The following is a 13193-nucleotide window of genomic DNA, read 5'->3' on the forward strand; positions in this document are numbered from 1 at the left end:
TCTGTTTCCACATTTTTGCAACATTTGATGTCATCAGTTTTCTATATATTAGTGATTGTAATCACTAATTACAATACATGGAACCATTTCATTATAGTTCTAACTACATTTCACCGGTAACAAATGATGTTTAATTTTTTTTCTGTACTTATTATCCTTTCATTTGTCATGTTTTGTGAAATATTTTGGCTCTTTTACAAAACTGCCTTTTTTATTATTGATTTGCATGACTTCTTGATATGTTCTGGATACAAGTCTCCCAGACGGATATACTATAAATATTTTCTCACTCTCTCTTGGACTTGCCTATTCATATTCTTAAATGTGGTCTTTTAATTGAGTCAGTCTCTCTCTTTCTCCTTCTCTCTGTCTCTCTCCAATATTTTGCTGCAGGTATACGGAAATAACAACTTAACTTCTGTGTCTTGATTTTATATCCCATTACCTCTCTAAATTCTAGTAATTTTCTTCTGTATTTCTTAGGATTTTTATAGAAAAACAAAGAATTCTGTTTTTCTATCTGATATTTATACTTTTTAAAAAAAATCATGTCTTTTTGTACTGATGAGGGATTCCAGCACAAGTTGAATAGAAGTGGTAACAACACATATGCTTGCTGTGTTCCCAGCTTTACAGGAAAAGGGTTCAGTATTCTCTGTTAAACATGATGGTATCTGTGAACTTCTTAACGATGCTCTTACACGATAGCATTCTAGTCCTATTTTCTGAAAATAATATGAATGGGTGTTGAATTTTGTTATTTGCTTTTTCTACATGATTCATTAAAAAAATTAATAAAATCTATGTTTCTTCTAAATTTTGTTCTTTGTGTTTAATTTGCTCATTGTTTTTTTTTCTCTTTAAGATAGCAACTTCAAGCATTTATGAACAATTCCTATAAACAATGCTTTCACTGCACCCTTCCAATTTTGAATATGTTGTACTTTCATTATAGTTTTGTTTCAGATATTTTGTCATTTTTATTGAATATTTCTTAATTTCCAAATAACTGGGGATTTTCTAGACATCTTGTTATCTATTTTTAAGTTAATTGTGTTGTGGTTAGGGACCATAGTTTCAGTCTTTGAAATTCATTTAGATTTATTTTATGATCTTTTCTGAGTTTCCCTGTCTGCTCACACATATCACAAGCATTTTCTCCTTTAAGTCCTTGAGCATAGGTAGGAGAGCTACTTTCATGTGCTTATTCAATATTAGAGTCTTCAGAGTTACTTTCTATTGCCTACCTGTCTCTTGTTAAATTGATCTACTTTGTTGTTTGCTTGCTTTTCTGAGATATTCTGTTCTACGTGATCAATATGTTTCAGAAACTGTTTTCTGTTATATTCTCTAAACCAAGTTCATTTTGGTTCTAGCAGTTAACTCGACTGGATTCATCCTTCTAACTCTTCTTCCCTACTCAGTGCAGTCTGGGTGATCTTGGTCAGTTATGTTTGTCTTCGTCTCCTCCCCTCACCCTTTCACCCCATGCTTGGAGTCTCCCACACAACTTTTTAGTTCAAGGTTTGGTCAAGAATTTGGTTAGAATTTATGCACAGATTTTGGAACTGTATCCTATGTGGTTCCCTGCTAACAGGAATGTGCTCCTCACTTTTCAGCTGTTTATGTAATCCTATACTTTATTCTGTAACTCCTCAAATAAATAAAAATGTGTCTTTCTCTTTAGAGCTCTAGTCACCTTGTACTGTAGAGATTGGAAAATGACCCTAGTTGAAGATCAGTATAAGTGCAAGTCCTACCCAGTACATTTTCTTTTATAAAAATTTGATATTTTTTAGTTCCTGTACTTGATTCTTCTCTAGTATCTTCATGTAGTTATTTTGTGTATTTTTTTTCAGAATTTGTAACAGTTAAATACAATACAATTATAGTCAGTATAAGCTACTCCATTTTACTAGAAGATTTTATTTCGTTTGATATGTTTCTCCATCAAACTTTCTAAGCTGATAGAATTTCAGTATGGAAGGGTATATATGATAGCTGGGACTTTCAGTATGGAATGATATATATGATAGCTGAGTTTATTTTTTTATAGAGAGAGAGAGAATTTTTTAATATTCATTTTTTAGTTTTTGGGGGACACAACATCTTTATTTTATTTTTATGTGGTGCTGAAGATCGAACCCAGCACCCTGCGCATGCCAGGTGAGTGTGCTACTGCTTGAGCCACATCCCCAGCCCCAGTCCCAGCTGGGTTTATTTTTAAAAGTTAAAATTTTTTATTCATTGTTTTATGACTTCTTAGAATATATTTTTTAGTTATGTTCTTCAACAGAAACTTATTTTTTCATTTAATTAATTTAACACATATGTCTCCCTGCTCTGTACTAAGTAGAATGAAAGGTGTTGGTGATAGACTAGACACAAAACAGACATGTTTCTCTTTCTCATGAAATTAGTAATGTAGGGGAAGAGAAAGTAATTAATGAAATACTATAAGTAGATCTATTGGGGGGAGGGGATTACTTGAAGGAAAAAAGAATGATAGTATTGGAATTGATATTAGTAGGATATGGCTCTGTCTGATGGCTTCAGACTTTATTGAGGGAGAGATGTACAAACAGACCTGGCAGTTTGAGTGGCCAATGATTAAAGGGTCAAGTAGACTGCCACACCAAAAGGCCTTGCTAACAAAATAGAGCATGGAACTTTTTAAAATTAATTTTTTATTTATATGTGATGGTAGAATGCATTACAATTCTTATTACATATATAGAGCACAATTTTTCATATCTCTGGTTGCATACAAAGTATATTCACGCCAATTTGTGTCTTTATACATGTACTTTGGATAATAATGTCCATCACATTCCACCATCATTTATAACCCCATGCCCCCTCCCTTCCCCTTCCACTCCTCTGCCCTATCTAGAGTTCATCTATTCCTTCCATGCACCCCCTCCCTACCCCACTATGAATCAGCCTCCTTATATCAGAGAAAACATTCTGCATTTGGTTTTTTGGGATTGGCTAACTTCACTTAGCATTATCTTCTCCAGCTCCATCCATTTACCTGCAAATGCCATGAGTTTATTCTCTTTTATTGCTGAGTTATATTCCATTGTGTATATATGCCACATATTTTTGTTATTCATTCATCTACTGAAAGGCATCTAGATTGGCTCCACAGTTTAGCTATTGTGAATTGTGCTGCTATAAACATTGATGTGGCTATGTCCCTGTAGTATGCTGTTTTTAAGTCCTTTGGGTATAAACTAAGGAGAGGGATAGCTGGGTCAAATAGTGATTTCATTCCCAGTTTTCTAAGGATTCTCCATACTGCTTTCCATATTGGCTACACCAATTTTCAGTCCCACCTCAGTGTATGAGTGTACCTTTTTCCCCATCCCCTCACCAACACTTATTGTTGTTTGACTTCATAATAGTTGCCATTCTAACTGGAGTAAGATGAAATCTCAAGAGTAGTTTTGATTTGCGTTTCTCTAATTACTAGAGATGATGAGCATTTTTTTCATATATTTATTGATTGAACATGGAACTTTTGAGGACTTTAAAGTAGTTGGTATTTCTGGGGAGCTGAGGGTAAGAAGAGGATTGTATGAATGTATCCAGAAGATGAAGCAGCCTTATATGTTGTAGACCACGTTGAAGAAAGGAAAAGTCATAGCATTATTTTTGTTTACATATGAAAGGATTAGTTTAGTTACAATATGGAAAAGAAGTTTGAAGAGTATCAAGAATGGCTGTAGGAAGAACTATCAAGAGTCTAACCTAGCAGTCTAGATGAGAGATGATGGCTGCTTTGACCAGGGTCATGGCAGAAGAGATAAAATGAGGAAGTAGTATCAAAAGGTCTTGGTGAAGCCTCGTGCCATGGTACATGCCTATGACTCCAATGACTTAAAAGGTTGAGGCAAGAGGATTGCAAATTTGAAACCAGCCTGGAAAACTTAGTGAAACTCTGTCTCAATTCTTTTTTAAAAGAGTGGTGGGGGTGAGGTGTAGGGGTATCTCTAAGAGGTAAAGTCCCCTGGGTTCTATCCTCAGTACTGTATAAAGGAAAATAAAAAGGTTCTTGTTTATGTGCTCGAGTTGATGCATAAAGAAGGAGATGTCAGGAATGTCTCCCGAGTTACTAATTTGTCTAATTACTAGAATAGAAGTTCTATTTATTGAAACATGCAATAATGAAAGAGGCCTAGAGTTGAATGATGGATGAGTTCAGGTTTGAACGTGTTGAATATGTTGTGATTGATACAGCCAAGGGGATGTTGGTACATGGAGCTGAAATTCAAAGGCGTGCTCTAGGCTACAGTTACACATTTAGCAACTGGAGTAATGAGAATAGGATTGCCTAGTATGTAATTTAGCAAGCAGGAGACATGCTGATATCTGCTGTAGATGTCTCTTACCTAGGAAAACATTCTACATATACCATTTCCACCTCAAGTTTATGTTAACTCTAACCTACCAGTTATTCCTTCCTCCTACTGTGTCATCTCCTTACAGAGTTGAAGAGAAAAACATACAATTTAAAGCTTTAATATTAAACTATATGTATAATTTTTGTCTTCAGAAATGAAAATCTTACCTAAGGCTTATGAGAGACTTCCAAGTCACAAAAACTCACTGATTTAAAAGGATTATTATGTTAGAATAGAGCTGCTAACCATAAATTCACCTCATTTTTTTTTCTTTTTGTTAAAGGGACAGTTTACAAAGCAAACAAACAATAAAAATAAGATAGCAAATAAAATATTTGCCTAGTTAAGAAATTGGGCCTGTAAAGCACATTAGAAGACTTTGTTTATATGTCAATGATGCAATCATGTACACAGAGTCCAGGACTCCTAGACTGCTGCTTTGACATGTATTTACACATCAGTCTAATCTGCTCTTTAAACCAGCTTTATTCAGGCAATGCCTGTTTTGCCTGGTACCTAGAAATGTGCATATAGTAGATTTGCTTTCATGGGATGTCATTATCCTGAATTTCTTTCATTTCTATACCTCTGGTTTATAATAGCAGCTAATGTTCATGGATGAATCTTAACGTTTTTAAATCACCTTCTGAAAAAGGGTAGAATTATTGCCCCATGCTCAGAATAAGGAGAGAAATAGGAAAATAAATACTTATTGAATATCTTATTCCAGATTCTTTGCCGTCTTTATAAATGCATTGCTTTAAAAAAAAAAAAATCATCAAGTCTACCTAATTTGCTATTATTGTCCCCATTGTTGATACTCTTGTTATTGGTATTGTGGTCACTCATAAAATGGTGGCTATTAACTCAAGCCCTGCCCTGATGAAACACCAAGGCACATGATTATAAATGTTTACAAGGTACTTATTCATGAGATGATTCTCTACCACACTATGACAAGTTGACCTTTTTAAAGGAAACTTGTTTATATGGCAGGTGCCCTTGTGGCTCTTGTCTGACCTACGTCCGGTTTATTCCTACCAAGATAGCCATTTCAGGAGACCCCTGACTGGGAAGGAAAATTAGGTTTGCATGTGTTGGTCAGATGAGATCAGAAGAGGCAACTCAAGACACATGAAGTAACAGAAGCAGTGTATTACTACAGGTCCTAGAGAGGAGAGGGCTACGCCTGACAGGAACAAAAGGAAGAGGGGAAGTCATCCAGGACCCATACATTCAGCTAGTGAGGGGGAGCAAGAAAGAAGGAGCATGGTACCAGGGGGCTGAAGCCCTTATTGGAGTCCAGGGTGTCACCCAAGTAGAATGTTCCAGGGGGAGTTCTATTGGTAGATTGAGAAAAGCAGGCACAGAGCAATATAGTTTGAGGCTGTGACTGAAAGGTCATCACTGAAAGGTATCTCCACACAGGCCATGAGTGGGGTAAGGCCAGCAGGGCCAGTCAAGTAGGTTGCATCTTGTTATCTGATAGGCAGGTGGTAACCAGGAAAAAGTTGTACAAGGCAGGTATCTGGAGGAATTGGGAAGAGGTGGAAAACTGGAAACTGTCCAAGGTGACTGAGCCCTGCTTGTGGCATGAAGTTAAGCCCATGAAAAGGAATTCCAAGGCAACATCAATCACTACACCCATTTTGCTGAGGGGACACTGCTAGAGGTATTTCAGCAATTTACTAAAATCAATGGCAGTACTAGGATTTGTCCTTGGATTTGAGTGATTTACAAACCCTTTGTGCTCCACTAAGCCATACTTTTTCTGTTATTGTTTTAGTCTTAATAGTTATATTTTATCATATTTTTGAAATTGGCAGTTAACCTATGGCTTATGTTTAACCCTCTGGCAAGGAAAATTATCTTTCTAAATTGGCCAGTCAACTTTGCTCTACTAGACAATATTTTATAATTGGACTTTCTATTGCATTTTAAAATTAAGACTTTTCATTTATTCCTTTCCCATAATTACTGTAAAAAATGAGACATCTCATATTGCTTACTTATTTCTTATTGTCTTAATGTCCATAGATCTATAGTTACACACATATGGAAAAGGTCCTAATCTCCTCTTGGTCATGTTGTGTTACAGAAGGAGAACTTGAAGCTGAGTGGCTGCAAGATGTGGGTTTATCAACTTTGATCTCAGGCAACGAAGAGGAAGATGGGAAAGCCCTGCTCTCTACATTGACTCGAACCCAAGCAGCTGCGGTGAAAAAGAGATATAATACCTATACCCAAACCCTCAGAAAAAAGAATAAGCAGTCTGTCAGGGATGTCAGAGACATCTTTGGAGTTAGTGAATCTCCTGTAAGTAATGAATATGGCTTAAAAAGTGTTACTTAGATTTTGAGGGGGGATGGGCGGCAAGAGGAGATGGTAAGAATAGAAAAAATATCAGAAAAGGCTGGTTCCATATCAGTTATCAGAGAAAACTAACACAGACACCATAATGCAGCATTTTATAAATTTGAACTTGAATGATCATTCCTCATTTCCCATAACTTCATTCTCCCTCCAAACCAAATTTATTTTCTTCTGTGTTGAAGTTTGAAAGTAACTTCTTTGGTAGTGAAGTGGCTATTTATGTATGGATACACAGTGCCTTATTTAAATCTAAGCACTGAATGAGAATTCTGTGGTCAGACTTTGTGAGAAAGTGAGTGGGTTATTTTACATGGAAGTGGGGGGAAGATGGTAGAGTAGACTGTATGTTCAGAAAAATTAACATGGCTAAAAAGTGAAAGATGGGGCTGGGGTTGGGGCTCAGTGGTAGAGCACTTGCCTAGCACATGTGAGGCACTGGGTTCAATCCTCAGTACCACATAAAAATATAAATAAATAGAATAAGGGTATTGTATCCATCTACAACTAAAAAAAATTAAAGTGAAAGATAACAGCACTAGTTAAGTGGGCAAGAGATTGATTCAGTACACCATAAAAAGGAAGCGTCCCATGTTTTATGAGAAATGACTGAAATTCCAACTTACCCTTAGAAGTTCCAAGGCTATGATTTTGCTTCCTAGTCTGTCATTTTTCTCCTCCCTCTAATTCTGTCTTACATTTAATTCATTCATTGCACCACTGCAGTGTTTTATTGCAGTAATGCTGAGAGCCATAGCCTAGTGAGAATGACGCATGGCATTTTTTGCCAGAACAGTGGTTGAGAGGTGACCCAGCAAGCCATTGAGATGATAATGGTTATGTTAAGCTGTGTATTCAATTGTATATTAGACCCCTGCTGTCTACCTAGGCCTGCTACTTTGGAGTTCCCATTGGTTGGGGAAGTGCGGGGAGCGGGGATTTCCAGAGGAGGGATTTCTGGTTGGTGTGTGGTGTGACCTGGGAGAAGACTGTTTGTGGCGTTCCGTTCGTGGGAGTGCAGAGAAAAAAGGAGTTCTTGTTTTGAACCTACAAGGCTGTGTGGCGGCTCGGTTATTTTGTGCCCCACCAGACTGCGGCACAGTAATTGCTTCATTGATTTAACAAATACTTTATTAATACATGCTCTGTATAAGGTCCTATATTAGGTTCCATGCAGATAAGATTCTTGGAACTTTTGAGGTAATTAGTATATAGAAAAAAGGAAATTTGATATTCTTCTGCAGTGACAGAAAAGTTGCCTAGGGCAGTTTAGTTAATCATTCTGACTTAGGTTTCTCATCTGTTTTGTTTTAATAGCAATAATGACATAAATTAAAACTTCAAGGATCTTTGGTGGAAATCATGCTTGAAGACTTAGTCACCAATTTGAATGACTTTAGGTTGTCTGTAAGTCATCTTCTCACTTACATATATTAATCATCAAGGATAGTTGCCAGGGAAGCTCACATCTGCATAGTTGACCTTTCCATTTGTGGTAATGGTGTCTTAGAATAATACTACCCTTTAGACTTTCTATATCGATAGAAATAATCTCTCTATCCAATGTTGTAGTCTCCAGTCCTGTGTGGCAACTGGCAACTGAAATGTGGCTAGAGTAAAGAAGGAACTGAATTTTTAAGTTTTTCTAATCTTAACTGATTTAAATTTAAATAGTCACCTGTGGCTTGTAGCTTATGTATTTAACAGCACAGTTCTAGAATCTTCTGTCTATTGTGATAGCAGATACACCTTGAAGTAAGTGCATTCTAGGTTCTGTGATATCCGAACGTTCAACTTAGTTGAAACCCATGTCTTTCTAGATGGTGGGATTTTTCTATGTCTGTAATTGAGTAAAGATGGATTCTACAACTTGAGGCCAAGACCTGAAATACAGGTGTCTGGCCAAGATGCCTATCAAAGAAAAAAAAAAGGTTTGTCTGAATGTTTAAAATTTTTTTAGTTACTTTCAGGATCATAGTTGTGAGGGTCCTATACACTTTATTTACATGTTTCCTTTCTCACATCGGTTTCCAGCTACTTCAGACTAAAGTTTTGGCTCTACTCTAGCAAACTATGAAATAGAAAAAGGTCTGTAGATTTCTCCTAAATCCTCCAGTTGCTCAGGAAATGTGTAACTACCCTTTTAAGGTTTCCTAAGACTGAGCTATAAACCCCATCCCCTAGGTTCTATATACTTTTGTCTAAATTATTTAGAACAAGTATTTATTCATTTACTTTCTCTGGGCTTCTAGTAACATAGAGTTCCTTTATTGTGTACCTCCCTCTTCATTTATTTTAACCCTCCATGAAGAGAAAGATAAAAAGGGAAATTGCTCATTGGGTCCAGAGTGTCAAAAGAAATGAGTCTTCCTTCTCTAATATACATATGGGCCACCTACTGTTCAGCATCAACTCTGGGAAGGACAGAAAGGGTCTAGTTGATGTATCTGTGGAGGGGAGGATGGCCCCAGGGCTCTTCCTTGGCTTTGCTTTCCTTTCTCTCTTGTTATTGAAGTCCCAGGTCTAGAATGAATTGAGAATGGTAACTAAGATGGAGGGCAGCAAGGGGGAGGGGCAGGCATTGAAGACGGAGGAAGGACCATGTATTATCCATTCCAGGGAGTAGAGAATTCTTGTGCTGTACTTGAAAATGGGGGAATCAGAGAAATGAGAGTCAGTAAATGCCTGACATTGTCTAGACTGCTTAAAATAATTCAGATCTTTTCTTGTTAAAACTGTGAAAAGTCATATAAATCTAGTCTTTGGGGAAAAAAAGTTGTGTAATTCTAATATATAAGGTCTAAATAACATCTTTGCAGATTTGCTTTTTTTTCCCCTAAAAATTTCAGCATCTGTTTCTGCAAGTAAAAGAAAGTTGGATGTTTCTAAGTGTTGACCTCGGCCTTTTCAGTTTTCTATTTGAAATTGAAGCATAAATGACAATTCCACCTTCCTTCCTCTTTCCTGTGTCTCTGTCCAGATCTCCTCTCTCTGCCCTCCTCCTCTCCTTTCTCTTCCTCTCCCCTTCCTACTCTTTATGGCCTTACTATGGAATCATTTACCTACATTAATTGAATATAACTAAATTTTCCCATTTCACTTTCTTAGTGAAGAATGATAAGACTTTGCATTAATTTTACATATATGAATTTGACCCAGTGAGCATATAAATTTAATAATTTGAAAAATAGATATATAGATTACTCTAGTTACTAATTTTTTCTTTTACTCATAGAATTCCATTCTCAAAATCACTTTCCTTCAGAATTTCAAAGATACTTTCTATAATCTTCTCTCATGCACAATCACTATGGCAAAGAACAATGTCTCAGTCTTTTAACGGAGTGGAAACTTTTCGAATTTTATTTTTACTATTATAATCTTGAAATATTACCAGTTTTACCTTTAAAAAAATCATCCTAATCAGTACTGGAATGTGCCCTTTCAATTTGAGAGCTGATTCCTTCTTTAGGTTCTGTATACTTTTTAAAAAATTGTTTTTGTTGTAGACAGACACAATATCTTTTTTATTTATTTGTTTTTATGTGGTGCTGAGGATCAAACCCAGTGCCTTACACACCCAGCCCCTAGGTTCTATATATTTTTGTCTAAAACATTTAAAACAAGTATTTACTCATTTTACTTTCTCTGTGATCTCCTTCTGATATCCTTATTTTGCATTGATTGAGTGGAACTTTTGTGTGTCTTAATTGTTCTCTTTTATTTCCTAAATTTTCCCAGGTTTGTTCTGCATTCTTGGATATCTCTTCAACTTCATTTATTATGTTAGTAATTTGGCTATGATTATATTAACTTGTGATTTTCATTAATTTTTTAAAAAATGCAACAGTCATATTTTCAATTTACTGAAGTTCCATCTTTCTCCTGATTCCCCTTTTATTACAGCAATCTGTTTCTCTTTCTTGGCTACAATAGTCTCCTAGCACTCTGAAGGTATTAATAACTAAACCTTTAATTCTAAAGTTCTCTCCCTTTCCTTGAAGTATCTGTTTCCTTCAGAGTGATGCATTTATTTTTAGCAGCATTTATTTCTTATTGCCATTGTTTAATTGCTTTTGATCTATGGGAGCTGATGTCTTTCTTTTTGGGGGGGCGGGTGGGAACTGGGGATTGAACTCAGGTGCATTTAACCACTGAGCCACATCCCTGACCCTATTTTTTGTATTTTATTTAGAAATAGGGTCTCACTGAGTTGGTTAGGGCCTTGCTAAATTGCTGAGGCTGGCTTTGAACTTGCAATCCTCCTGTGTCAGCTTCTGAGCCGCTGTGTGAGCGTGTGAGCCACCTTGCCCAGCGTAAATGTCTTTCTTAATGGAGGACTAGATTGTTTGCTCCGTTTGTGTAGGTAAGACTGCATGCTTTCTATGCAGTTGTGTAAACCTCTTATCTCCATGAACGCTCCTGTGAGTAGAATTCAGGGCCCATGTGAGTGGTGAGATCTTTCGGTTATCACACTTCACTTTAAGACATAATATGGGGCTGGGGATATGGCTCAAGCAGTAGCACGCTCACCTGGCATGCGTGCGGCCCTGGTTCGATCCTCAGCACCACATACAAACAAAGATGTTGTGTCTGCTGAGAACTAAAAAAAAATAAATAAATAAATAAATAAATAAATAAATAAATAAAGTTTGTTTCTTAAAAAAAAAAAAGACATAATATGGCATCAATGACAAAGTAACAAAAGTCCCCAAGAACTGCCATCTATTTCCTTTTCAGGAATAAATAAACCAACTTCCCTTTATATAGTCCTGTCCTTATCCTTTTAGAAAGCCCAGTGAAGTGTAATTCAGTCTTCCTTTTGTTCTCCACTACCACACCCTTACCAGGACAGCCTCCACCAACAGTGAAGGCAGTCATTGTGTCACTAAGAATTCACCATCAGTGTTCCAAGAAGGAAAACCGTTTTTCAGTTCCTTTGGTCATTTTCTGAGTTGGAGGTGCCTCTCTGATATTTTTATTTCCTATTAGATATGAGCTTTCTCTGAATAAGCATTTACTTTCTACTCATTTTCCTCTTGTGCCTTTTTTTCAGGCTGAGTTATCTTCTGCCTTGATCAAATCATTCTTGCCTGCATTTTATCTTCCAGGAACTTCCAACAATTTCTGTTCTACTAATGGAAATGTTGAGTGGTTTTTAGATATACTCCTTTAAAAAGATATCTCTTTTGACACTTAAGAGTGATTTGCAAAGAAAGGAGAAAGTAGTTTGTGCATTTTGCTGTCTTGGTCCAATTTTCTTGTACTGGTTTTTCAATAGTATTTGTTCTTTTCAAAGAGTAAGTTCTGGGTTTTTTCCTCTTGTCATGAAAGTAATACGTAACTTTACTGGAAACAGAAAGCATAACAATTTCTGGGAGTCTAAATAAATTTTCTGATTTTGTTAAATATCCAATACATTTAATTTTTCAATGGAGTTCTTACAACGAGGGACTAGAATATTTAACCCTTGTTTTATTAAAGCCATTGTATATTTAATAAAATATGCTTAATCAATCTCTGGATACATAACACATGGTCTATTTATCATGAGCAGACCCAAATGCATTTTCTATTATTCAGAGGGTGTGATTAAATGTTCCTTTCAGTAACACATTCAATTGGGAAATATAATCAACCTAATTTGTATCTAATTTCATAATAAATAAGCAACTATCTAAAGGTAGAACTATCTATATTGACTATATAGTCATATAATATGCATAAAAATATGATCATATCTCTTACATTGATATTGACTGCATGGGACAGAAAACCCAAGAAATTGTGAATCATACAAATAGGGAATTGCTTTTCTATGTCAAGAATAAGCTGAAGGTAGATTGTCATATTTCTTAACATGAACCAGCTTCTTTCCATCTTCCTATTTTGTCTTTTGCATGCAACCTTCATCATTTTGCTTACAAGTTAGGTGGGCCACTCCAGACATATGCATGTTCTTGGCAGTTTCTGGAAATTATACCAATGGATTCCATCCCTCTGACCTCATATGTTAGTCAGCTTTTTTTTAGTACTGTGATCAAAGTACCTGACAAGAAGAGCTTAGAAGAGGAAATGTTTATTTTGATTCACAATTTCAGTCCATGATGGACCAACTTTATTGCTCTGGGCCCAAGGTGAGGTGGAACATCATGGCAGAAGGGCATGGTGGAAGACTTCTGTTCTGTTGGTGATAGCAACAAATCAGAGGAAAGGGAAGGAGCCACAAGAACAACAACTTTTCTAGGACACAACCCCAGTGACCCACCTCCTCCAGCCATGCCCTACCTGTTTATAGTTACTATCTAGTTAGTCCATTTGAACTAGGATGGACTGATTAGGTTACAGCTCTCAGAGAGTCCTGTGTTAACACAGGAGCCTTGGGGATCCACCTCATACCTAAACCATAGCAACTTC

General features: G+C 36.4%; 1 protein-coding gene across 4 annotated transcripts in view; it reads left to right on the forward strand.

Moving 5' to 3' along the window:
* The window catches only part of Arhgap28 (Rho GTPase activating protein 28), a 182531-nt gene that overhangs the window by 103643 nt on the left and 65695 nt on the right, over window positions 1-13193 (forward strand). For all 4 annotated transcript variants that reach the window (XM_076836561.1, XM_076836563.1, XM_076836564.1 and 1 more), the window contains exon 3: window positions 6505-6722. In XM_076836561.1, coding sequence (XP_076692676.1) covers window positions 6505-6722 — 218 coding nt within the window. The remainder of the gene's footprint in view (window positions 1-6504; window positions 6723-13193) is intronic.

This window comes from Callospermophilus lateralis, chromosome 17, assembly GCF_048772815.1.
Source record: "Callospermophilus lateralis isolate mCalLat2 chromosome 17, mCalLat2.hap1, whole genome shotgun sequence".
In the NCBI taxonomy this organism is placed as follows: Eukaryota; Metazoa; Chordata; class Mammalia; order Rodentia; family Sciuridae; genus Callospermophilus; species Callospermophilus lateralis.